This window comes from Rana temporaria, chromosome 4 (genome assembly GCF_905171775.1).
Source record: "Rana temporaria chromosome 4, aRanTem1.1, whole genome shotgun sequence".
Lineage (NCBI taxonomy): Eukaryota > Metazoa > Chordata > Amphibia > Anura > Ranidae > Rana > Rana temporaria.
Genome location: NC_053492.1, coordinates 228,309,011 through 228,336,555, shown reverse-complemented (window position 1 = coordinate 228,336,555; position 27,545 = coordinate 228,309,011). Strand labels below are relative to the sequence as shown.

Below are 27,545 nucleotides of genomic sequence, written 5' to 3'. Positions count from 1 at the left end.
GTATACATACAGCAATAAAAGCTTGACAGGGGATTCCTTCACCACTCAATGCAAAACCATGGTTTGGATTTCATATATATGTTAATGCTTTGTTCTAACTGAAGTATATTGACTGTACAATGGGTATTTGGATAGTTGCAAACCCTGATTTACAAAGAAAATCTTATTGGGTAAGGTTGGAATAGTTAACTATAAATTTGTCCTGATTAGTTGCAGAAGCAAATGTCTGTATTAACTTTTGTAATATTTGTTCTGGGTTCCGATGTAATAATGAATTGATCTCTTTCTATTTGATATATTAATGCTGAATTGAAAACATTAAGCTGACATTTAACACAGTAGTTTCCAATTAGTGTGGTTTTATATCAGAAATTCCACAATATACAATGGAAAAACATGAACAGGATCCAGTACGCAAATGAAAAGATATCCCCTCTTTATTTCCACTTTGAGGAAAAATATCCAATATATTTTTTATATATGATTCATAGAATTGCCCAGTTATGTGCACAAAATTTTATTAAATAAATTAAATTAAAACTAGTAAATTTCAAGCTCTCAAGCATTTCATTTAAGGCAAATACAGTTTACCAAGTTAAGTGTGAATAAATTACCAATTAAATTGACTAAGGGTACCTGCTGAGTCTAATGAAGGAAAGAAGCAAAGTAACAAACTTTTTTTTTTCTTTAAAATAAAAACTATTTTTGTATTTTATAATCTCCTACCAAAATGCATAACTATAAGATATGGCAATGTACAATGAAATAAAGGCACGTGAAACATTTTCTTAAAATAAAATTAAAGAAAAACAAAAATATGTATAGATGTACACATTATACAATACTTTTCAATGTACAGAGTTGTTATTTGGCTAAAAAGATGCAGACATTCAAAATAGGTTATTTCTAGTATGAGCTGAGATGTTGAGATACCCTAGATAATGTCACAAAGGTATTAGTAAACAAGCTTTAATAAGATCAAACTGATGTTGTACTAATTAAATAAAAAATCGAAACTCCATGTGAAATAGCAAACAGTAATTAGCTTTTGTGCTTCAGACATCTTTTGGAACTGATTATCCAATCCTTTGTTCAGGTAAGATAAGAACAAGAGAACACAAGTCATTTGTAAGTCAGGGACATTATTTGAGAATGGAAGGAGTTTTCATCTGAATTATGACTAGGACTGTGTGTAGGTATTTGCAAAAAAAATGGCTTTAATAGATACAAGGCCGTCAATGATAAAAAAAAAACAATCACACTGACCAAAGTCCTTCTCTTTCCTCTGAAATGACATCCCTGGTATCAAATTTAAAGACATGGACTCCATATATACAATATACATCATGTACCGTAACTATTTTCAAATAACAAGCCTATCATTTAACATCCAGGAATACTTTAAAAAGAAATATGGAGGCAGAATTAATTTCATAGTAAACTGGTTTAGTCCTTAATGAAAGTTTGTACAGCATTTTAAGACTGCAGTGACCTTTTCCATGTTTTATAAATTTTCATAGGAAAAGAATGTTCCTAGAAAAAAAACCTGAAAGTGATGTGCCAACGTTATTTTTTGTCACAACACTAATTTACCAAAAAAATATACAGAAATCAACATTCATGTTATGTGTGCATTTAAAAGAAGTGAGTTAATGTGTACTTGCCATCACAACAGCAGCAGTTCAAGTCCTTTTTTTTTACGTTTCTTGGTACAATTGCTAGCAGCTGTAACATTATATTTGTCTTTGTAAACATGACTTATACACCTCAAATTTTGAAAAAAATCTTTTCCTCTTTATAATCAAGGCGCTTTGGACTCTTTGATTCATAAACAGTGCCATTAAATTATAGGGTCATTTTTAAAACGATGTTCCAATATTTTGTGGCTTTGCTTGGTAGGCAAGAAACCTTTTTACCAAGTAACATATAATCACGTTTCTAGGGTTAAATCTCTTAATATTTATATATATTCTTGTTTATTTTTGTACTCTTCACTTGAAACATGCATTTGCATGCAGCTAGAAGAGATGGCCCAGAAAAGGCCTGCCTTTCAGTTTCCTTCTGAATCTAGCATTTTTTTTAAGGGCTTTCAGAATAATTCATGCAATGATATTGATGATGACTAAAGGAACCATAAACACAAAACAAATAAAAAATGTATCTTTACTTATGTTTGACATGAGGAGGGCTTAGGTTTTTTGCACCATCCCTAGTTTTGCTAATGCTTTGAGATGAAACTGCTATTCCAGTCCTCAAAGAGTCAGATAATAAAGTGGTTTCAACAGTAGGCTCAGAGACAGCATCGTAAGTTTCAGTCTCAGTTTCCAACTCCTCATCTGCAATAAAAAGCTTTGACTCCCGCCATTGTGGGTAAAGTTCCTGGCTGCCTCTTGAGACGCTTGAGTCACTGCATGAAAGCTGTGCATTTAGTTCTTCTGTGGATTGAATCAGATTTTGCACAGAAATTGATTTGCTAAAATCCTTATGTGAAAAGGGGACCGAAGACAGTACTCCATTATTTGCATCAAGGCTTTTCCTCCTTACAAAATGTTTATTTATACCTGATTGTGCAGACTGTACACTTTCCTTTGAGGCGACAAGGCAGGAGGTGACATCACAAGTATCTTCTTTTGTGGTCATAGGAATTATGTGAATTGGTTCTGGTCTGCTGATATGTTTCAGTGAGGGTGGAGCTGGTATTTGTAATGTTGTCGGCGCTGTTGGCTTTGAGGCCTGGCTTATTTGGTTTGATATACTGTTTGTTACCATAGTTACAGGTCCATCGCTCACATTTGCTGACACCTGTGTTGCTTGGCTTTGCATCGCTGGACTAAATCCATAGTAAGCAGGTGCACTGAATTCATTTGGTGTAAGTACAAACTGTAACCCCCGAGGGATGTTGGCACTAGCTGATCTTGTTATGAATCCACTATTCTGTGCAGAACTGGACAAATCTTTGCTGTCTATTGGACTTTGATAATCTGAAGTTTGTTCACATTCAAATAGTGGCATCTGAAATGATGCCAAAGTCAGTGCTGAGGCAGATCCTTTTTTTAAGACCTGTTGGTAGATATCAAGTAGGCTGTCCAATTTTGACTCGATTGATTGCACCTGCAGATGGGAGAGTAAACACTTATAACATTCACTCTGTCTTATAAGTAAATATGTATAGCAAACATTTTGTATTTTTATTCAAAAGGTCTCTATATGCATCTCTAGTAGTTAAAGTGGATGTAAACCCACTCTCATCCTTTCTAAACTACTGCCATTGTGCCGATCTATAAGGATATAGGAAAAGGGAGTTACCGCTCCAGGTGGGTATGCTGGACAATCAATAGCTTCTCAGGAGACCAGGAGCGCCGGCGATGCATGAGGCAAAGTGTAGAGGCTAGAAGAATGGACAGCCGCACTTCCAAAAAAAACTTTGGGTTTTCTTTATTTAAAACAGGTGGAGATAGCAGCATACACGTTTCACACTGGAATCAGTGCCATGATTATGCACTGATTCCAGTGTGAAACGCGTAGGCTGCTATCTTTTGCTGTACTTTGTAGTGCATTTACCACCTGTTTTAAATAAAGACAACCCAAGTTTTTTTTTTGGAAGTGCAGCTGTCCATTCTTCTAGCCTCTACTCTATAAGGATATACATGCCTCCTGCATGTATCCTTACCTGTCAAATGTCTCCCCTCTGTCTGTTATAAGAACTGAAAAACTGCAGATTCTATGGGTGGGTCTGTTGTCTGGAGCTCAGTGGGTGGAGTCGTGATGTCAGTAGACTCCCTGCCCACCTCTACACTCCCCTTGTCAACATGCATTTTCTCCTATGTATTCCGTAAAACTAAACTCTGCTATGATCACTAACATCAAGTCAAAATCCAGAAAAGTAACCACATGACTTCAGAAAAGGAGTGAGGGTGAGAATTAAAAAATGTCTCTAAATATCTAAATAACCTGTCATTCACAGCAAGGGGGAAGAACGGACAAAAGTTTTCTCCTCTTTGTCCATTTATCTCACTGAAAAAAGAAAAGAGGATTGCTCAGAGCTGGATTATTATTTGTGGCAAGACTGGGCACAGATCATAGGAAATCTTATACTCTACATTGTGACAGCAAAAAAATTAAATAAAAAAAATTCGGATTTACATCCACTTTAAACAGGAATAAAAGTATACAGTATTCTGGCTTCTAAAAACACAAAATACATATACGGTTTTACATTTGTACATTTTGTATTCTATACTTGTTGGCTTTAACGATTATTTTTACATATTAATTTGAGTATGTGGCCACAAGCTGAAGATCTGAAGCAGACATTATTCAGATTAATACAAAATTTGTCATATTGAACATTTTTGGACAGTAAATCTTTTTGGATATCTTCATTTTACCCTAGTGTCTTGCTTTAAGTCAGATTCAATAGCCAATAGCTAAGAGCGGAAGACATGTGGAAGCTGGCCAGTCTTTTACTTTATCCAGGAAGGTTAATCTATTCCTATTAAAGTGGTTGTAAAGGCAGAAGGTGTTTTAATCTTAAAGTGGATGTAAACCTGAGTCCACATATATCTGCAGTGTTTTGTTATGTCTCTTCAATGAGCTAAGTCCCGTAGCTCTCTCCTGAACTGTTCCTCTGTTATCAGCCTGATAACTCCTGACAAATTCTCAGACTTTTTATACAAAAGCAGCCTAAATCTTTTGTCCGGGGAGGTTGCTAAAATAGATTAGCAGAGAGCAGGTCCTATTACAAAACACCTTTGAGAGTCTCTGCCTATGATGAGCTGTATGCCCTGACATCACACTTTGTGTGAACCAGGATGGGAAAATCTCCTAACACAATCTCAACTTTCCAAACAGTATATAAATGTGAAGACAGCAGATATACATTTAAAACCTATGTAGGGAGATTGGTTTCATCCCTGTGTATGATTCTAATGCCTCGTACACACGATCAGTCCGTCCGATGAGAACGGACCGATGGACCGTTTTCATCGGTTAACCGATGAAGCTGACTGATGGTCCCTCGCGCCTACACACCATCGGTTAAAATCGTGTCAGAACGCGGTGACGTAAAACACAACCACGTGCTGAAAAAAACGAAAAGTTCAATGCTTCCAAGCATGCGTCGACTTGACTAAATTTAAATTAGTTAAATTTAAAGCAAGTTGGCTTTTTTTAAACCGATGGTTAAATAACCTATGGGGCCCACACATGATCGGTTTTGACCGATAAAAATGGTCCATCAGACCGTTTTCCTCTGTTTAACCTATCGTGTGTATGAGGCCTGAGGCTGTTCACTTCACTGGGTGTATGGAGGGTTTATATGTATGTAATAGCAAGGGGTGTGCTGGAGGGTATATTGATGCTGGGGGATCTATTGTCACTGATGGGGATCTGTTTGTGAGGGTCTATTGTTGCTGGTGGGGGATTTGTTGTTGCTGGGGGTCTTATGTTGCTGGTGGAGATCTACTATTAAGGGAGAGGTCTGTTGTTGCTGCTGGGGGTCTAATGTTTCTGGGGTAAATCTTTTGTTACTGGGGGTGGTATTTTGTTGCGGTTGGTTCATTGTTGCTGTGTGTGGGGGGAGATCTATTGTTGTCTGGGCGAACTATTGTTGCTGGGGGGATATATTTGTTGCTTGGGGAGAGGTCTATTGTTGTGTGAGGGATCTATTAATCCTGGGGAGATATATTGTTGCTGGCTCCAGGGGATCTATTTTACTGCTTTTTTGGTTATTAGACAAGAACAAATTCCATACAAAATTATTGAGCACCATAAAATGATACTTGGGGCAGTACTGGGTGGTGGAACCAAGAAATAGTGCTTGGAGGTGGGTAGGGCACAAAGACAAGGGGGGACTTAGAAGGGGGGAGTTCCTGCACCTATTCTCAGAGAAAAAAAGCCCTGCCTACTACTATCTACTACTTAGTGCTACATTTTCTTTTCCAATCACTTTTTGAATTGTAGTCACATTCTTGTGTAGCTGCTTATTTCATATACATTTTTTGATTTTAGACCAGCGCACTATTCCTTTCATTTTTCACATTAAGATAAAAAGCCTTTTATGTGCAGCAGCCCCCCTTATACTTACCTGAGCCCTATCTCGATCCAGCGATGTTGCACGAGAGACTTGGCTCTCCCTATTGGCTCCCAGTGCTGTCAATCAAAGTCAGTGAGCCAATGAGGAGAGAGAAGGGTGGGGCTGGGCCGTGGCTCCATGTCTAAAATGACACACTGAGCTGTGGCTCAGCTCGGGGTGCACCCATAGAAAACTGATTGCTGTGGGGACACTTAACAGGAGGAAGGTGCCAGGAGGGCCAAAGAACTAAAGAGGGACCTGAGAAGAGGAGGATCCATGCTGCTCTGTGCACAACACAGAGCAGGCAGGTATAAAAAATAGACTTTAGTATCACTGTAGGTCCCCCAGTTTTTTGGGCATTTGAATAGACATTGGCAGATATTTTCAGGCACCTGAAAGTAACTGCTGACATTATTATTGCTGTTTTAGAAAATATTTAACCCCTATGTGGCTTATCGGCATGTGAGCCTTGGTGTCTGTGCGTGCATGTGTCTGTATGTATGTGTGCGCACATGTGTCTGTATGTATGTATGTATGTATGTGCATGTGTGTGCATGTGTCTGTATGTATGTGTTTGTGCATGTGTCTTTATGTATGAGTGTGTGCACATGTGTCTGTGTGCATTTGTCTGTATGTATGTATGTGTGTGTGCGTGCATTCGTCTGTATGTGTGGGCACGTGTGTCTGTATGTGCATGTGTCTGTATGTATGTGTGTGCGCATGTGTATGTGTCTGCGTGTGCGCATGTGTCTGTATATATGTGTCTGTATGTGTGTGTGTGTATGTATGTACCTTTTAATCCTGACACCCCCCATTCCTGTACCATCAGAACTGCTTTTGTAGGGCTTGTTTGTGATAGCAGCCAGGACTGCTGCTCCTCTGAAAAGCAATCCATGCACAGATCGCTTTTCAGAGGCATTTGATGGGCGGTAAAGAGGCATTATGTTGCCTCCTCACCACCTGTTTTAAGCCCGTAAATGCAGCACAGTTGAGGGGTAGTTGCAGTGCAGCCCCATTCACCCTATGTATACCTCCAGCTGCAGCCACAGCATGTGTACACCCCTAGCTGCTGCCTCTACAGCTAAAGGGGGAGTAGTTGGGGGTGGTAGAAACAGCTCAACTCTGTGGTTTTACCATCCCTCCAACCTGATGTGAACAAGCCCTTGGATCACATCTGTGTGGCTGCGTGTAGGGCAGCCTATTCATTTCAATGGCCTTCCCTACCCACAAAAATGCAGGGCAAGAGGTCCCCGACCTTTTTTTCCTAAAAATTGCACTGCACCAAAAGCACCCTACATTTTCCAATGTGTGGGGTACCATTAAGAATTAATAGTGCCCCTAAAGAGCAGAGCATTCGTCTGTGTGTCAGGAACAAGCGCGATTTTGCGCGTGTTCCGCGACACACAGTAACGTGAACCAAGTCTTGGACTGGGGTGCCTCAAGACTAAAAATACTTTTTAAGGGTGCCTCGACTGGAAAAAGGTTGAGAAACACTGCTGTAGATCAGGGAATTGAGTGATTTTCTTTCCTTCCATTCATGGTAGATGGAAAGAAAATCACATAATCTATGGGCTGCTTTAATTATTGCACTAGAACAAGCATGCAGCAAGTGAAATCAGAGCTCTTTATCTACATACTACTACTACTTCTAGGTCCACAACTCGCAAGGCCTTAAAGGCAGTAAATTTGCATGACAGCTAATTAACTAGCATTTCAAGTTCTTATCATTCTATACACATTAGCATTTTCAGAAACAGATGTCAATAATGGTATTCCATGGCAATTCAGTACAGTTTTATTTTAATAAGTTATTTTATGCCATGACTAATAAGAATTAAAGAAAATAATAATTTTAGTACCTGTTTCTCAACTTTAACCACTCGACCCAACATACTGAGGTCATCTGCGGTCTCAATTTCAGAAATATTTTTTTCCCGGCTTTTTTTATCAGTGGTTATTTGACCTTTTCCAAGAATTTGGTCAACCCTGTAAATTATAAAACAAAACTAAATTATAATGTGTAGCTTATAGTAGTATTACAATGAGAATAATATTGTTTTCTTTCCCCAAATTAGTTTCCCTTGCTTTCTAATCTTTTCCCCTCCATTGACCAAATGAACACTTAAAAGTCTAAGAACAAGTAAACGATTACAATATTTTTTTTTGTAGTAATATGAAACAACATTGAAAAGAGATAACAGACTCAGACAGAGACTTTGAACACTAATTAGAATGCTATACCACTGCATAGCAGAGTTGTGTTTAGGCATTCTAGATGCTGACTAAAGCCCCATACACATGGGCAGAATGTCAGGAGACATTTGCCGGTACCAAAAATACCACCCGACATTCTGCCCTTGTGTTTGTCGGTCTGTCCAACAGAAGCCGGGCCGTCTGGCAGGCTCCTGTACATGCTGGAAAACCAGCAGCTGACCAGCTCCCGATCAATGCTCTCAGCCAATGGCAGAGAATGCTGATCTGAGTGTTCTAGTGGGAGGGCCTTACCCCTGTCATAACACAACAGCTCAGCTGGGTAGATTTGTGTACTAACTTTGCATGGTTAATACATTGGCTCCGACGAGAGACAGTTTAAAAAAAAAATGAATAGCGTGTACCCAGCTTAAGGCTGGCCATACATTATGCAATTTTCTTTTCTTGAACCACGGGTTAAAGGAAAAGAAAATTGCTTAATTCCGCCATTAACAAAGTCAGTGTTGATGGGGGAATCCCTCCCACTCCACTATTGTATTCTGACAGCAGGAGGTTTCCCAGACATCAGAATACAATGATCACTGTTGCTGGCTATAGCCAGCAACAGTGATTTTACGAAAAAAACCTGACTGGTTGTACTGAGTGAGAGATGATACCGCCTTAAAAACTGCTGATCCCTTGGCTTTGCTTCTGTCCCACTAAACCAGGGATATGCAATTAGCGGACCTCCAGCTGTTGCAGAACTACAAGTCCCATGAGGCATAGCAAGACTCTGACAGCCACAAGCATGACACCCAAAGTCAGAGGCATGATGGGAATTGTAGTTTTGCAACATCTGGAGGTCCGCTAATTGCATATCCCTGCACTAAACCAAAAAGGTGCTGGCTGTGCACAGATGCATTGGATAGAAGAAGATCCTGGACTGCCGCATTCCTTAAAACGATGTCTTTATTGTACTACGAGTAAGCATAACATGATGTGAAACATGTCAGCCACCTTTTTCCTGTTGTTCACTTCATTTTGACTGCATCGCTTTGGTTGTTTTTTTTTTGGATTTTATTTGTACAATAAAGACATTGTTTTAAGGAGTGTAGCAGTCCAGGATCTTCTTCTATCCAATGGTTGTACTGAGGTCAACCGATTGATCGACTTCAGTACAATCAGCCTCCCCATCTATATGGATCGAAAATCGTCCAGTTTCTGCAGAACCAGCCTGGCCACTTTAACTATAGAACATCATTGTTGTTTGCGGTGAACTTGGCATTTGTCACCTATTGAAAACAGTTGCTTAGACCCATATAGAGACTCTATCATCATTAAAAAAAAGAAATCTGTAGCAGGTAAAAGAGAAAAACATCTGGAGGCATATACTTGTAGCAGCTTTCCAAACCTTTATATCATGGCTGAATTACAGTTCTTCTGACACTAGGCAATAGTGCCAAAACTTGCCAGACTCTTCTTAATTCCTGTATATTGCTACTGGCCAGTAGCTTTATTATTATGGTGAGAAAGAATTAGGAATGTGTGAAAACAGGACTTAGATGCAAGATCCAACAAAACTCAGAGCCAGAGCTTGCCTTTTAGAACAGCCTGGGAATTAACTGTAGCAGGATGGTTTCAAAAGCTGCTGCAGGTATGTTGAGGCATCTAGCATAGTTTACCCGCAGCAGATATCTTTATGAAATGTGTTTGTTATATTTTGAATAGCATGGTGAAAGGGTTTAGAACCTCTGTTAAAGGGATGGTAAAGGATTTTTTTTCCCTAAATAGCTCCCTTTACCTTAGTGCAGTCCTCCTTCACTTACCTCATCCTTTCATTTTGCTTTTAAATGTCCTTATTTCTTCTGAGAAATGCTCACTTCCTGTTCTTCTGTCTGTAACTCACCACCATAATGCGAGGCTTTCTCCCTGGTGTGGAGAAAGCCTCTTGAGGGGGAAGGGGGCGAGCAGGCAAGTCAGGACACTCTCTACTTTGCAGATAGAGAAAGGAGCTGTGTGTAAGTGGGCGTCCTGACACTCCTGCTCGCCCCCTCCCACCTCAAGAGGTGTTCACCACACCAGGAAGAAAGCTTTGCATTACGGTGGTGAGTTACAGACAGAAGAACAGGAAGTGAGGATTTCTCAGAAGAAATAAGGACATTTAAAAGCAAAATCGAAGAATGAGGTAAGTGAAGGAGGACTGCATTATGGTAAAGGAAGCTATTTAGGGAAACAATTGTACCTTTACAACCCCTTTAAGTTTTCATTTTTGTTTGTTTTCCTGTTAAGATTTTCCATCACATACTGATGTGCCATAAGAACACCTGGGAAATATCTCTAATGTAGACACACAATAATAAAAAGGTTGAGAAGGGCCATGCAGACCAAAGGCACATTTCCAATTCGATCACAAAACATTCACTTTCTCTCCTGGATAGCTTTTTGGCCTTCTCTCCTCACATGTAAAATGATTTTAACTTTTAATGAATCCATCATTTTACCCAGCTATTGCCTCCGCATCCTCTTTTCAAACTTGACTTGATGCGAAATTGATTAGACTCCATAAATTAACTACAACTCCATGGCTTTTGAAATCTTTCCGGCCCTACAGGAATCACATGGACTGCCCAACTCGGAAATATTTCACTTTTTACAAATTAAACATTTTCTGCTCCTTATGTTAAGCCAGGTTTAGCCCTTGATCGAATGACCCAGTTTGAGCGAATACGTAGACAAGACCTCCATACCCCAGGCCTCATATCATGTCTTTATTTACAGCTTATAGACCAGTTATAATCCCCCCATGTATACTGTACATGACAATGGGAGATGGACCTCAGATTGGGTTTGCATTTTACATATGTGTTGGTCTTGCCCTATAGCACACCAATTCTGGACTGATATATTCCTGTTTTCTTTCTGACCCAATTCAAATTGCTCTTACAGCTAACTACGGCTATGAAGCAGATTATAGGGAATGCTTGTAAATATGCCACTCTTTATGTAGTAGAGAACAAATGTAGGGCCACCCAGGCCATGGTCCATGCAAAAATGAAAGCAGCTCTGTTAGATAGGGTACTGAAATATACAGAATTTTTACATGTTTGGGTAGACTAATACTTCTCCCTATATTTTGAAGCCTCTTTGTTGCTCCCATGATGATGACTTGGGCTTAATTTGCCTTTGGTTCCACCTTCCAGTTTTAGGAGAGTAAAGGCAGATGATTCCTGTAACATTTACTTCCTGGAATCCATCTGTCCTTAGCTCAGGCATGCAGGAAGAGGGTATGATAAGCTGAGAAAACCCCTCCTCCCCTCCTGAAGACTCCTTTAACCACTTCCCGACCGCCGCATGTATATGTACGTCCACAGAATGGCATGTACAGGCAAATGGGCGTACAGGTACATCCTTGCCTTTTCGCGGGTCGTGGGTCCGATCGGGACCCCCCCGCTACATGCGGCGGTCGGATTCCCGCGGGGAGCGATCCGGGACGACGGCGCGGCTATTCGTTTATAGCTGCTCCGTCGCGATCGCTCCCCGGAGCTGAAGAACGGGGAGAGCCGTATGTAAACACGGCTTCCCCGTGCTTCACTGTGGCGGCTGCATCGATCGAGTCATCCCTTTTATAGGGAGACTCGATCGATGACGTCAGTCCTACAGCCAAACCCCCCTACAGCTGTAAACACACACTAGGTGAACCCTAACTCCTACAGCGCCCCCTGTGGTTAACTCCCAAACTGCAACTGTCATTTTCACATAAAACAATGCAATTTAAATGCATTTTTTGCTGTGAAAATTACAATGGTCCCAAAAATGTGTCAAAATTGTCCGAAGTGTCCGCCATAATGTCGCAGTCATGATAAAAATCGCTGATCGCCGCCAATAGTAGTAAAAAAAAAAAAAAATAATAAAAATGCAATAAAACTATCCCCTATTTTGTAAACGCTATAAATTTTGCGCAAACCAACCGATAAACGCTTATTGCGATTTTTTTTACCAAACATAGGTAGAAGAATACGTATCAGCCTAAACTGAGGAAAAAAAATGTATATATGTTTTTGGGGGATATTTATTACAGCAAAAAGTAAAAAATATTGAATTTTTTTCAAAATTGTTGCTCTATTTTTGTTTATAGCGCAAAAAATAAAAACCGCAGAGGTAATCAAATACCACCAAAAGAAAGCTCTATTTGTGGGGAAAAAAGGACGTCAATTTTGTTTGGGAGCCACGTCGCACGAGCGCGCAATTGTCTGTTAAAGCGACGCAGTGCCGAATTGTAAAAACGCCTTTGGGCATTTAGCAGCATATTGGTCCGGGGCTTAAGTGGTTAATGTATGATATATTTCGCATAGGCCTGGAAACCAGAAAGTAACTGAGGAATTCTGAAAAAAAAGTTTAAAACAAGTAAATATGATATACTTTTCTATTTATTTACCAATGCTAGCAGTATGAGGATTAAAAAGGATTGAGAGAGTGAATTTCCACTGTAAAATTACCTCTGTGCCCGTACTAGCATGTGTATTGTTCACTCTTGTCAATCTATCATGTTATGGCCATCCAGCCCCAGTTGTAATTATTGGCTGAATGTATTTACCATTTTGTGTCTCTATTGCGGTCTGTATTTCTTTTTCTGAAGTTGTACTGTATTTGTATCACATTGACCAGCTATATTGTGGGTACTCCACACAATGAAGAAAATAAATATATTGAACAAGAAAATAGGTCAAGAATGGTTAGAGTCTGTTTTTTAATTATGGTATTTTAAATTATTGTACTAACCTTTTCGCAGATGATGTACGAAAAAAATATATATAATGTATCCTTAGATAAAGTATACCTGTCATGAGAAAAGTCAGAGGTCCTTATCTGCACTTGCAGACTATTGCAACTCTTTCCTCACTAGCCTACCTTTACACAGGCTATCCCCCTTCCATCTATTATGAATGCTGATGCTAGACTAATACACCTTACTAACCTATCCCATGACGGCTACTACTCTCTATCAATCCTTTCACTGGTTTCCCCTACCCCATCCTATAAAATTCAAAATACTAGCCCCAATATACAAGGCCATCCACAACATCGCCCCCAACTACATCACCAACCTCATCTGTAGATATCACCCAAATCGTCCTCTCTGCTCAAGACTTCTTGCTCTCTTGCTCCCTTGTTACCTCTTCCCCAGAGCCTCTCCCATCCTCTGGAACTCCCCACCCCAGTCAGACCCTACCCTGTCCGTCTTTAGGCAATCCCTGAAAACTCACTTATTCACTCATTCGAGGAAGCCTACCCCACCTCCACCTAAGAACTGTACCTGAGTCACCTCCATCAGATCATCCTCCGCAGCTATTACCTTTTGTACCACCTCCCCCTCCCTGTAGATTGTAAGCTCCATGAGCAGGGCCCTCTTATTTCTCCTGTATAGAACTGTATTGTAATTGTACTGTCTCTCCTTTATATTGTAAAACGCTGTACAATGCGCTATATAAATCCTGTATAATAATAATAATAATAATAATATGTGACTCAGGGTACTTGAACTGAAGCAAGAGGGTAGACATGTGAGCCAGGCAACTAGTATTTAAAGTGCACCCATGCTTTACTCATGCAGGGCAAAGCAGCAAGTTCACTTCATTGTCCCTGTTCCAACCAGCATATCCTAAGCTTTCATTTGCTCCCCTGCCTTGACATTTAGCTCTATTACTAGGAATTATGGACTCTCCCCATATGACATCCTGGTACTTATCCCATCACTTACATGGCTTAATAACTTAGGATGAGTAGCCCAGCACTTACATAGAGTAAGTCACCAGGCAGCTGACAAAGTGGCAGTGACCTGAAAAGTAAATATATGCTGTCAGACAAGAGAGCCTGTGGCTTTGCTTTGTTTACACATAATGGGAAGGTCACAGGGTGGACCTCTCCAATGTCATGGTAGTCATTCACAGTCCAGTGAGCAAGGGTATTTTACAATTACAAACATTTTGGAATAAAAGCAGTTAAATTATATGTGTTTCAACTCTGTATTTAGCTGTTTGATTTATGCTTTTAAGATCCAAAATAATCCCATGGTAAGAAATATTTTTTGTTGATTTTAGAAAAGTAAACTAACTTTGGGGCATTAACATTCTTAAAAGATTTCCTTTTGCCGAGCTGAATAATAGACTTGAAACTATATTCAAGATTAATCAATATGCCAGAGAGCAATGTGCAAAGAGCAGAAATCCATCACAACTAATCAGAATGACTTTTTTTCCAGTGATAGTTGATTGGTTTATGTAAGCTATTGCACAGATCCCAGTTCTCTCCTTGTGCAACATGTTGTTGGAAAATTTAATAATGCCATAAACGGTAACTATATACTTAATTTTTTTTTCCAGAACCATGTAAACATAATTTGCTTACCCACTTGGAAAGCAGGTTTTGGTTTTAAATTGCTCTAGGACAGCAGATATTTGTGCCAGCACCATTTTAAAATGTCATCAAAATTGATCAGTTGTCTTGAGTTCCGGCAAGGTTCAGCATTGATACTCCTAACAGTCAATGGCAGCTTGGGTCCAACAATGAGCTCAGGAGCTGAAATGATCAGCTCCTGGGCTTCAGGATCTATGCTCTGTAGCACTGTAAACACAATACTCTGACATAGGATATCTTTACTTGCAAGATTCATTAAAAAGATTTGTAAAAAATAAATAAAAAAAGAGTAAGATAACTTCATAGCACTTCCTGTCATTGCGGAGCTGTAGATCAAAATTAGGTGGTAGAGAGTTGGACACGAGGGTTGGTTACGGTCTCTACTGATCTGATCAAGACCCCCCCCCTCCCCCTATAAAGAAAAGAAAATCTAGTAAAAAAAAGTATTCCCTCCCCAGATTTAACACCTGGTCCCAAGAATGATTTTGGGTGACTCGATTGACAACTACATTTATTGTGTGAGTGGCAGATGCTCTAGTAAGCAAACGCAAAGTCACTTGGCATTTTAGCAATTGCAAACCTGTGAAGTCGCTATCATTACCAACCCAACTTGATCTTATCCTAATGTTATGCTAACAATTCATGCAAAATATGGGAATAAATTAAAAATGTATTACTTTGTTTGACCAGTTTGCTACATTGAAAAAAAAATATCACATTTATGTGATATCCTTTTATTACTTTTTTCTCTTATAGTTGAAAAAGAAAGTCTTTTCAGTTTTTCACTATGTAAAACCTAGGAAGTAAAAATATATGTAAAATTAGCTACCAAATTAAAGCCTATTTGTTCTGAGAACATCCACTTGCACCTCCAGTTTACGGACTGGTTAACTTAACTTAACTTTATAACTTTATATTTCTGTGTGGTTGAAAATGTACCTCAGCAGTTGGTATTCAAGGAGTGGAATTGACTGACATGTAATGTAGATAGGAACTAGAGGGAAAATCTACAAATCTGTAGGTGCAGCACAATAATTGAACAATTGCATATTTAAAACCCAGGTGGAATCTGACAAAAGGAACAGTGTAGGAGCCAAGCTACCAGCTGATAACATCTCATCAAGATGGCATGGAAAGTGACATAAAACTTGACAAAATGATAAATGTCTTATGCCCAGTACACACAATCGCGATTTCCGACAAGAAAACCAAATTTTTTTTTTCAGCAGGAAAACGGCTGAAATTTGTCTTGCATACACACAGTCACACTAATCTTGTCTGAAATTCCAAACGTCAAGAACGCAGTGACGTACAACACGTACGGCGAGCCAAGGTCAATGAAGTTCAATAGGCAGTTCGGCTCTTCTGCTTGATTCTGATCATGCTTGTTTTTTGCGCGTCGTAATTGCATACAGACGAACGTGATTCGCGACAGGAATGTTTTCTGTCACGAAAATTGAGATCCTGCTCTCAATCTTTTCTTGGCCGGAAATATGACAGAAAAAGTGCGATGTAGCATACACATGGTCAGAATTCATGACAAAAAGCTCACATTGCACTTTTCTCTTCGGGAAACGTGATCGTGTGTACGAGGCATTCGTCTTAATCTCCTCCTCAACTATGAGTGCAATCCAATAAAAGATATAGGGCCAGATTCACAGAAAAAGTACGCCGGAGTATCTGCTGATACTCCGGCGTACTTTCAAATTTGCCGCGTCGTATCTTTATTTGGAATTCTCAAACAAATATAGGACGGCATTTGACTAAGATCCGACAGGCCTACGGCTTTCCTACGCCTTCGGATCTTAGGATGCAATACTTCGGGGCCTGCTGGGTGGAGTTTTCGTCGTTTTCCGCGTTGGGTATGCTAATTAGCTGTTTACGGCGATCCACGAAGGTACGCGCGTTCGTCGTATTCTCTTACGTCGTCGCTAGTCGGCTTTTCCCGTCGGAAAGTTGCGATTGCTATTTAGGTGGTGTAAAATTAGACAGCCCATGTTAAAGTATGGGCGTCGTTCCCGCGTCGAATTTAAAATTTTTTTTTTTGCGTAAGACGTCCGGGAATAGGAAAGGACGTAACGCATGTAGCCGTTCAAAAAATTCCGTCGGTGCGACGTCATTTCGCACACAGCACAGCGGGAAATTTCAAAACGGAGCATGCGCAGTACGTTCGGCGCGCCTAATTTGAATGATACACGCCCCATTTGAATTAGGCGGGCTTGCGCCGGACGGCTTTACGCTACGCCGCCGCAAGTTTACAGGCAAGTGCTTTGTGAATCAAGCACTTGCGCTGAAAACTTGCGGCGGTGTAACGTAATTGACATATGTTACGCCGCCGCATTTGTACCTGAATCTGGTCCATAGTTCTTGAACAACTCAAACTGCAATGCAAGTAAGTGTTTTTATTTCAACTGCATATGTTAAAAGGCCATATACTATTTACTGACCGTGTTTGGAGGCTTTTTATTCTGCATAACATATCCAAATGGCCAGCAGAATATTGCTCAATCACATCTTTCACATCATATGGCCGTAGGGTCTCCTTGAACTTTCGCTTTGCTACATGGAATTTCATAATTCTGTTGGAGTAAAGGAGAAGTTGTGTCACCTCTAGTCTTTTTATAAGTTCAAGGTATGCATTATTTACTCATATATTTGGGCTTAAAGAGCATTCATGGTTTGTTTACCTGTACTGTACATGATGAGTCATGTGAATTTCTTAAGTTTTCCCATTGCTACTAATAATAAACTTAAATGCATAGTAAAGATAACAAACCCAATTGTTTTTTAAAGATGAACTTATAAAAGATCATCATGATGTATATAATCTTAGGCCCCGTACACACGACCGAAATCTCCGGGCGAACATGTCCGCTGAAAACGGTTCGGCAGACCTTTTTCAGCGGACAGTCCGTCCGTGTGTACGAGGCCTAAGTCTTGTTTCTATCTATAATATGTAATAATACATTGACATTGGTGTACACTTTTTTCCTCATCACATAATCAGACTCTGTTCACCACTTTGCAGTGCTACACAGTCATTGAGCTTTTCACCTTCTTCTTGTTATGCAGGTTTACATGTCCACTAACGCAGGGAAAACAACGCACTCCCTATGTATTTGCATTAAGCCATTGAAGGTTCCCTCTACTGGCTAATTTACAATTACTTGTATGTGATCTAATAACATAATGAAATTACTAAGCATCAAAGATAAGTTTATTCCATGTCCGAAAAACTTTTGGACAGCTTTCATTCCAACATGTTTTAGTGGTAAACAAAGGCTTTGCTGTAAGTCCAACCTTCCATTTTACACTCCTGATCCCATTCCTTCCATTTTCATTTCGCATCCTAGCCAAATTTAATGAAAGCTGAGCCTAACTGGTTTCTTTGGGCTACTTTAGCCTTTTGCTCACTTTGCATAAAATAGACTGTGATTTTTACTCACCTGACCGCTCGGATGACTGTTTTAAGAGCTGGAGTTAGATCTTCAACAGATACATCACAGTGACATCCTTTCTCATCATGTGCTTCCTCTGTTCCAAGATTGACGTCACCTGAAAAGGTAAAATCAGACTTTAACGTTGAAGGTGCATATAGGAATGTTTAAGCTCCAGCTTATTGTAAATTCTTTCAATAAACCCACTTACAAGGGTATATTCACAAAGTCATGGGGCATATTTCCACACTCCAAAGATATGCTGGTAGGGTAATTGGCTTCTGTCTAAATTGGCCCTAGTATGAGTAGATTATATATGAATGTGAGATAGAGACCTTATAAGGTAAGCTCATTGAGTGCAGAGACTGAAGTGAATGTATAATATATATGTAAAGCACTGCATAAACAAACCCTATATAAGTACCTGTAATGAATAAATCAATCAACAAATAAATACATTTTCCCACCATATTCACTGTGTTTATAAAGCTCCTACTAAGCAGTGTATTTATTAAAATCAGAGAGTTAAAGATGGCTGAACCTGCATGTACATTTTTCTATGTGAATTCCAGCGAAATTGAGTGCTAGTAGAATATTTTCTCTCGTTTTTTTTTCTTGATTTTAATGGAAGTATTGTATACGAAGAAAAGGACTTTCAGATATCATATATTTTATCACAATGTGAAATGTGAAAAAACAATGTAAATAGTGATGCCAACAGCTTTCACAGAATTTCAAGAACACAGGATGCGCAAGTTAAATAACACGCTGTACTCAAATGAATGTATGCATAATTTATACCATATCATAAGAAAAAAGCAGACTGTAGAAAACAAGAGCAAACGGCTCATCGAAGCATGTACTAAGGAAGCAGTATCAATATGTTTACCAAACACCTAAATAAAAAGGTATCAAGAGAAGAAATACCAGATATCTGATTGGCCGTGTTTCTCCTAGCATCAACACCATCTCATACTCGGCTATAAGTATCGTCAGTATCCAGGACACATTGGAAGTGGAGTGTAGGGATAGTCTATGGTGGAGGATCAGAGATTAAGACGAGGAAGGAATCACTAGTCTTGCGTGTTTAGCCATGGTCTCCAGATTTTATAGAACTTCCCAGGGTAGCCTCTAGCCCCATACATCAGTGTGTACAAAGGAAATTATATTTTATCTCTAGGTAAGATGTTCTTCTTTCTTAAGTATAACATGAATCAGGAAAATACAGCTTTATAGCTATCAGATGGAGCTGATGACCATGATCATCAGCTCCATCTAGTATACTATAAAATATGTATACATTTGAAATGTATACATTTTGAAAAAAAAAAAAAAAAAAAGATCAGTCAGACCAGTTAATCCAAGCCACTTTAAGAAAGACAATTATTGGAGCAGTTATTCAGATATATTACATCCTTGTCTAAGCAGAGTGGCCTTAAATCATATTGATTTCTAGGGAATCCTCAGGCTTGCATTTTGCATTGCTGATGCTGAGAGTGTATAATTTTTTTTTTTACAAAAATGATTTGATTATACTGCAAACGCACATGCAACTTTGAGTCTAGCATCATCATTGTGGGTGATATCAAGGATTTTGTCACATGAAGAGGTGTGTAAATTGGAACTGCCCAGAATTACAAATAATTTGGAGGGTAAAACAGTTAACTAAAATGTATTTAGCTATTTGCCTGGTATTCCACTTGAAATAATTACAAATGTGTGAATTTTTCAATCTAATTTGCAGTAAAGCATCAAAACAATAAAAACATTAGAGAGAAAGCTCTATCACAAGTGAGTTTATTTGCCACTGACTGGTTGAATAATTTCACAAGTAACAAACCTTTCTGTGTACTGCTGTGATAGGTTGAGCTTTTATAAAATGGTTTATTTTGTATTGACTATTCACTAGAAAAATTACAATTTGCTATAGATCCTGTAGTGGAATACCTAAACAATGTCTACTGTCTATCCTTTTAACAGGCAAATCAAATCTGCCTGTGAAAGATTTCATAAGGACATTCTCTATGCCCTGTAGTTAATTAGTTCTCTATGAAGTAAAAAGAAAATATACATGAACTATATTTTATGTGCAATAGAGAATTTATGTATGCCTTCGGCATCTGTGTATTGCCAGCATTGCCTTATTCAGTAATGTTTCCCTGTGTTTCTTGACAACACACTGTGTCAGCAGTGGGATTACGATCACACCAGTCTAATCTTACTTAGAGTGGTGACATTTTAACTGTATTTGCTACACTAATTCCTAGTGAAAACACATGATTTCCCTTACCAATTCTCTTTGTGTTACTTGCAAAATGTCTAAATGTAATCTTATATGTAAACAGTTTAAATGGGGAATTTCACCTGAAGCAAAAGATAGACAGTAGAGTAGGGTGACCAGACATCCCCAGTTTTAGGGGACAGTCCCCTGATTGAGGACACTGTCCCCGGACCAAGTCTGTCCCTGGTTTTGTGCCCAGATTGTCTTTGAAATTGCCCCTCCCCCTATTAAATCCAATCAGTGCAGAATTAAAATAAAAAAAATTAGAATTACACACCCCTGATCCGCCATGCCTACTAGCATAGGGGGGGTTGTATTTTTCCTATTATCTGTGCCCCTTTCTGATGATCATGTGCTGGTCGGAACAGAGGAAATATATTTCTTCAGTTTCGGGCGCATGCTCATTCAGCTTCGCTTGCATGTTCTTCTGCCTTGGCTCAAATCCTGGCCAGCCACCTGCCTATCTCCTTGCCTTCCCTGGCGGAGTAATCTTCCTCCGCTCCCCATCCAGTAGTAGCCGGGGCCCGAAGAGTAAGGCTTGAGAGACTGTGAGGCAGGCGGCAACGGACAGAGAGTCGCTGATTGTTGCCATTACTAGTAAAGAAAAAATATGTCCCCAGATTTCATTTAAAAAATCTGGTCACCTTATAGTAGAGTCAATCTATGACAGCTTCATTACCATCTGGCAGTCACCTCTGCCCTGAGCTTTATCCAAGTGTGTGTGTGTGTGTGTGTGTGTCTGCAGTGCAGGTGACTGGAAAGTGGGCTAGGAAGATTTGGATATGTAGGTATTGCTGGATTTCCTGTGTATGGGTGTTTATACTGGGGAGAGGTTTGTGTCAGGGGGGATTATTGTGCTTGTAGGCTGGGTGGAACGTTTGTGCTGCTGGGGAGGATTCTTGTTTCAAAGGGGGGATTATTTTTTTGCTAATGAGGAATTTTTGGTGATGAGAGGATTTTTTCAGAGGGGGGGTTGGGTTGGAGGCGTGGAGATTATTGCTGAGGCAATTTGCTTTGGAGGGGGACATTTGTGCTGACCAGCATACTCTGTATGATATGCTATAAGTTTAATTTTTATGGCTACTATACTCTCCCGAGTGTTTCCGAGCCTCTCCGAGTGTTTCTGAGTGAATCCGAGCATCTTCGAGCGGTTTGTGAGTGTTTTTGAATGTCTACGTGCCCCCCACCTCTAGTCACATGCGGTACTGCATACCATAGAAGTCACTGTGGAACGAATTATCCGAGTTTCCATTGACTTCTATGGGGAAACTCACTTTGATATACAAGAGCTTTGAATTGCAAGCATTCTTCTGGAACAAATTATGCTCGCAATCCAAGGTTCCACTGTATTTTTTCTTCACAGCCCCACTTTTTGGGATGTTGACTGTGTTACCCCTATTTACACAATTGGAGAATTGCACTTATCCTAAGGTTCTTTCATATGTGCCCCGACCTCTGTGGGGAAGCACTCCCACAGTTCCCGGGGTAGACATCCCCAGGTGACCTTCTGTCCATGGCTCTACATATTGACCTGTAATCGAACATGTGAGTAATGTAGGGAAGGGAACTTTTCTGGGTGGGTTTATCTTATCTTCCTCCCCCCTGCCTTTCCCCCTATTTTAGTCCAATTATGACATCATAGTACTATTCTATACCCTTTTTAGTTACGCACAATGCACTTGCTCCTGATGAGTGGAAATCCCACGAAACATGTTGAGCCTTTAGATGCAAACATTTCATTGTCAACATGCATTGTATGCTCAACATCCACACACACATTGTTTGCACATTTTGTATTTATTGTATTGTTTCATCTACTCACATAATTAGCTCAAATTCTATACTTACATGCTATAGCTTTTCACAAATGCATTACATTTTTATCAAGGGTTATTACATGTATTGAATTTGTAAGGATGAATTCAACATTTTTGTTACAGTTTTTCACTATTAAACTTTTTTTTAACATCTAAACTTTACATTGAATCATTGTATGATCTTATACATATAGTTATCCCATGTGACCCACACCTTTTACGTATCTAATGTTTAGCGTGCACCTCATTCAAAGTTCCAACCTTTCCTCTTTTGCATATGATATTAGTAGTTTCCAGTTTCTGCACATGAATTGATAATCGTATTGTAATAAAGTATCATAGCTTTTATTGCCATGCAGTCTTTGGGACATAGGGTACAAAAGTAAAAACTTACTGTCAGCCACCGGTTTTGGTTGAGAACTCTTTAGTCTCAGAGAAGGGCGGAAACGAGTTCTGTCATTGAAACTCCAGCTTTTCTGTACTTTTGTTGGGCTTGCCTCAGAAGTCCCATCAGCACTGGGAGAACGACGGTCACCAACTGATGTTTGTCTGCTCTTTATGCTTTGCCCCCTTGGACTTGCCATACGTACACGCTCCTTGAAGCTTAATTTCTGGCTGTGAAAAGATGATGGGCATCTATTAGATTTTTTTGTTCTTCCATTTTAAACAGTAAGCTACAGATCAACATAATGTAAATATTTCTAATGTCTTTAAAAAAGGTTTTCCTTTGCTTATAAACTAACTCTCATTCCTAATGCTTGTCACAGCAACAGTAAAAAACAAACAAAAAACAGACAGTAATAAGAAGAAAGTCTATATTACATGGCAATTTTAATATCAATGTGTTGTAAATAATCATACAAGTTTTATTTCTCTTTATAGCATGAAATTAAAAACGCCTATGAAGATTAACCCAAAATACTGTACAAACTTGATACCTAGATTAATGGATTAAAAAATAATTGCTATTTAATTTGATAAAATCCCTAAATTAAAATGTAGAAAAAGATATCCTTAATAATCCACAGTTAAAAAGTAAACATGCACGTTAGTTGTCAGCAAGCAAAATATGTATTTACAAAATGTACATTCTCATGCATGTGTCCAAACTTTATTCTGTAAAAAATTGTATTCTAAGATATTATGAATTTGCAAAATTCCTAGCATGCTCTTTGTATGTTGTGGCATAGCATGGGTATATTTTTGCCGCAAAACTGAGATGGCCAGAAAGCTCCACTCTGCTAAGTTATACTTTTGTTAGATGAAACAAGACCAAATTAATTGACAGCTTTAAATAAGTATTGTACTATCTACCCTTGGTGATTAAAGTGAACTTTCCATTTTTCTTTTTAAAAACGAAACTATTATGAAAAAACAAAATAACTATTGGATTATCCGTTACCAGGCTCATTACATCACTTTTAGGATGCAGTCGTCTGAGGTTGTGAAGAAATTACCTCAGATGCAGTCTTCTGAGGTTGTGAAGTAATAATATGGGCTTGAGGCTCCCACTGCAGGTAGAAGCATTTTACCTGCATGCAGACTGGCACAGAGATACTGCTTAATGCCTACTAGCCCCCATGAAACATGTCCAACTAACTACACAGGCAAGCTGAAAACCAATGCAGCTTTCTAAGAGAACTGATATACAAAAGTCAAATCGGCAGATGTCCTCAATAGCAGAGAGGCAGTGATGAACCCATATCATATCGGCAACTGAATTTAAGGCATTTGATGGGAAAAAACCATTTTTACAGTGGGATGATAAAGATATACCTATCCTCAATTAGGTTACGCCAACATTTTCCATAGTATTGCCAGAGGCCATGAGACTGGGGACTAAGGGCAAACTGGAGGATCACCCATGCATAGGTGACTAGCTGACTTTCGCCAGACTGTTCCCTGGAACACTTCTGATACTTGGGTACCATAAGGGCAAGGTGTTGGGCATAATCTATATGTAAAAGGGGATATGACTATTTGAATCGATAATGCCACATTGAATGGTTCTATGACTCCATAGGATAATCAAAATTGCAATACTACTTAAAAATATTGTCATACTCTTTACCGGTTTTAGAAGCATTTGGCAGGCATCTCTGTGGTTGGAGTAATGGATGCCACATTTTCAAAAAGCATACCTTGATAAAAAAAGACTAGACAAAATGGGGGGAAAAAATAATTCTTATATGTTTTTGCAACTTGTTAATAACTGAGCCTGTCCCAGGCCAGACTGATCACCCAATTTGTAGGAGACAGTAACTTTTCTGAATCTAGTCATGAGTGTTCATCACCCCTGAATGACAGGAGTAGTAATATATGGGTAAGTAAGTTGTCAGCCACCATGCTTAGATGCCATGCCAGATTTATGCACTAAAGAAGAAGCATACATGTAATGGTGAGAAACTATCTATGTGCGTAATGGGAAGTTCTGTTGAACTGTGCTGCTGCTACTTTGCAACAGTATGTTATAGATATCATTTAAAAAAATACATTTTATATATTGCATTTTTGTGTTCGGATACAACGTCTTTAAATCAAGATCCTCTGTTTTATGTCAGTTATTTTACCATGATTATTTTTTTCTCTTCCAACAATTATTCCTCTGAAGACAAATTAGTTAAATATAATTATTATCATGGTATCCCCACAAGATTAGGACAAACCTTTGCTGTAAGATATATTGTTATTGTCTCTACATTAATCAGATCCGTTCTCAGTGTGTTGCATATTGCATTTACACAAGCAACTGATTTATGTTTATAGCTCACATTTCCTTCTCTTTGCTTTTAAAAGGGCAATTATGTAAATTCCCAGGCAGATGCATATGGGTATCTAAATTATAGCTTAATCTGGGTGTTGTAAAGGTATGCTGCCTCCCAATCATTGCAATTTTAACTCTTAGGCTAATAACAAAATATTAATAAAAGCAGTATACACATAACAAATATTAGATGTGTTCCCAGTCTAGGTAACTTTCTATAATCAATAAATATAGTAGCTTTTTGAGTGCACCAAATATGAAAATCTAAGGTTCCTTATCTCTTCATTTCAATGTATACTGTATTGCCCATATGGCACTTGATTATACAATAGAATGATAAATAATGGAATTAGGCCATTAAACAGTTTTGGAAAATGTAACAAGAGTAGTTTTGCAGTTTTCAGTTTAATGCAAAACCCTGTCACAAATCACAGTACAGTGGTAAATGGACTAAAGTCATTATAGTTATGGTGAAATCTCCTTCTAAAATCTTCTTCTTAACATACTGATACATATCCTTGACAAGTTAAGGAAATCATTTCTACTCTGAAAACTAATTTCCAGTTAATCCAATGTAAGGTACGGTAATTTTCCATCACCACCACCAGAGACAAAAAATAAAAATATATATATTTTTAAGGACTGAACTATTCAAGTCAATCGTTAAATATGTTAAAGGGGTTGTAAAGGTTTGTTTTTTATTTTCTAAATAGGTTCCCTTAGGCTAGTGCATTGTTGGTTCACTAAATTTTTTCTTCAATTTCCCTTCTAAATGTTTTTTTTTTCTTTTTTTTCTTTGTCACTTCCTGTTCGTCATCAGTAAACTGTTTTGGCTGACTAACCCCCAGCCAGATGATGGGGACAAGCTTACTGAGGAGAAACAGAAAGTGAGAAATTCAGACAAAGAAAAAAAAACATTTAGAAGGGAAATCGAAGGAAAAGGTAAGTGAACCAACAATGCACTAGCTTGAAGGAACCTATTTAGAAAATAAAAAACAAACCTTTACAACCCCTTTAATATAGTTTGTTCGCCTATGATCATTAAGAAAATGTGAACATATTACTGGCATACAAGTGCTAGGCATAAAAGTATGAAGTGTGCTCTTTTGGACTTGAAAAACCGGCTCAGGCCCCGTACACACGACCGAGTTTCTCGGCAGAATTCAGCCAGAAACTCGATCGGAGCTGAATTCTGCCGAGAAACCCGGCCGTGTGTACACTTTTGGCCGAGGAAGCCGACGAGGATCTCGGCGAGGAAATAGAGAACATGTTCTCTATTTCCTCGTTGTTCAATGGGAAATTTCGGCTTGCCGAGATCCTCGGCAGCTTCACAAGGAACTCGACGAACAAAACGATGTGTTTTGCCCGTCAAGTTCCTCGGACGTGTGTACGGGGCCTCATACATGGTCTGCCTTTTAGAGCCAGATTATTTTTCAGGTTTTGTCTGTCATTAAAACATATCAGCAACAATCTATTTTGAGAGCTTATTTACCAAGCCACAAAAATTTTGTAGATCCTCCCACAGTACACAGTTGTCAGTATTTTTTAATTATAGACCAGATCTAAAAAAATATATGAATGTGTGTGGCCAGCATTAATTCTCAGCTCTCTGTTGCCATGATACTATCCAACACATCTCCACATAAATGTGATTACATCTACATACTCCCTACATCAGTGAAACAAAAGACGCAAAGTAAGAGTGTAGGCAGGTGCCTACAAGAGGGTTAATCTGTTTTTCCTGTCTGTGTTTATGTTCTCACGTTAATTGGGTCAGCCAAGTGCAAGATGTTACAATGTCTTCATGTTATTTTGTGTCATTAGGTTTTTTCTGCCATTTTTAGCAAGGCTAGCACCCCCTGCAAGTCATACATTATAAAAAAAGGCTCACTGAAATGCCTTGTGTGGGGTTTATGGGGAAATACTACCAAAATGTAGCTGTTACTCTGCTGGAGTGACCACCCCCTTTTCAGGGAGGGGGGTGTGACGGGAGCCAAGTCGAGGTTCCCAGGGGGTCTGGAGCCTATTAACCCTTAATAGACTTACAGCTGCCAACCATGGACTTTATTGATTTTTTGCCAAATCATGGACTCAGGGAGAGTGCAAAATCTCTTCTTACTACTGCATAGAAATCAATCAGCTTCCAGGTTTTATTGCTGCAGCTTAATTGAACAAATTGGGGTTAGAAACTGATTGGTTTCTCCACAGAAGTGAAGCCTCGTACACACGACCGAGGAACTCGACGGGCGAAACACATCATTTTCCTCGTCGAGTTCCTTGTTAGGCTGTCGAGGAACTCGACAAGGCAAGTTTCTCCATTCCCGTCGAGGAAAAAGAAGACATGCTCTCTTTTTGGCTCGACGGGATCCTCAACAGTTTCCTCGTCGAAAAATGTACACACAACCGGTTTCCTCGGCAAAAAAAAAAATCACAGCAAGTTTCTTGCTGGTTTTTGCCGAGAAACTTGGTCGTGTGTACAAGGCCTAAGACTCACTTTGCACTCTCTAGCTTTATAAACCCCTAAGGGTCTATCATTACCATTTGTGGATATATTGCCTAAATGGACTTT

The 27,545-nt window shown here is 39.1% G+C and overlaps 1 protein-coding gene across 2 annotated transcripts in view; it reads right to left on the bottom strand.

Annotated features, from left to right (window-relative positions):
* Positions 1–419: 419 nt before the first annotated feature.
* The window catches only part of KCNQ5 (potassium voltage-gated channel subfamily Q member 5), a 751,481-nt gene continuing 724,355 nt past the window's right edge, over positions 420–27,545 (bottom strand). For both annotated transcript variants that reach the window (XM_040349943.1, XM_040349944.1), the window contains 5 exons: positions 22,607–22,827; positions 18,124–18,232; positions 17,125–17,256; positions 7,933–8,059; positions 420–3,111 (listed from right to left, as the gene is read on the bottom strand). In XM_040349943.1, the coding sequence (XP_040205877.1) occupies positions 2,164–3,111; positions 7,933–8,059; positions 17,125–17,256; positions 18,124–18,232; positions 22,607–22,827 (1,537 nt within the window). In that variant the 3' untranslated portion in view covers positions 420–2,163. The remainder of the gene's footprint in view (positions 3,112–7,932; positions 8,060–17,124; positions 17,257–18,123; positions 18,233–22,606; positions 22,828–27,545) is intronic.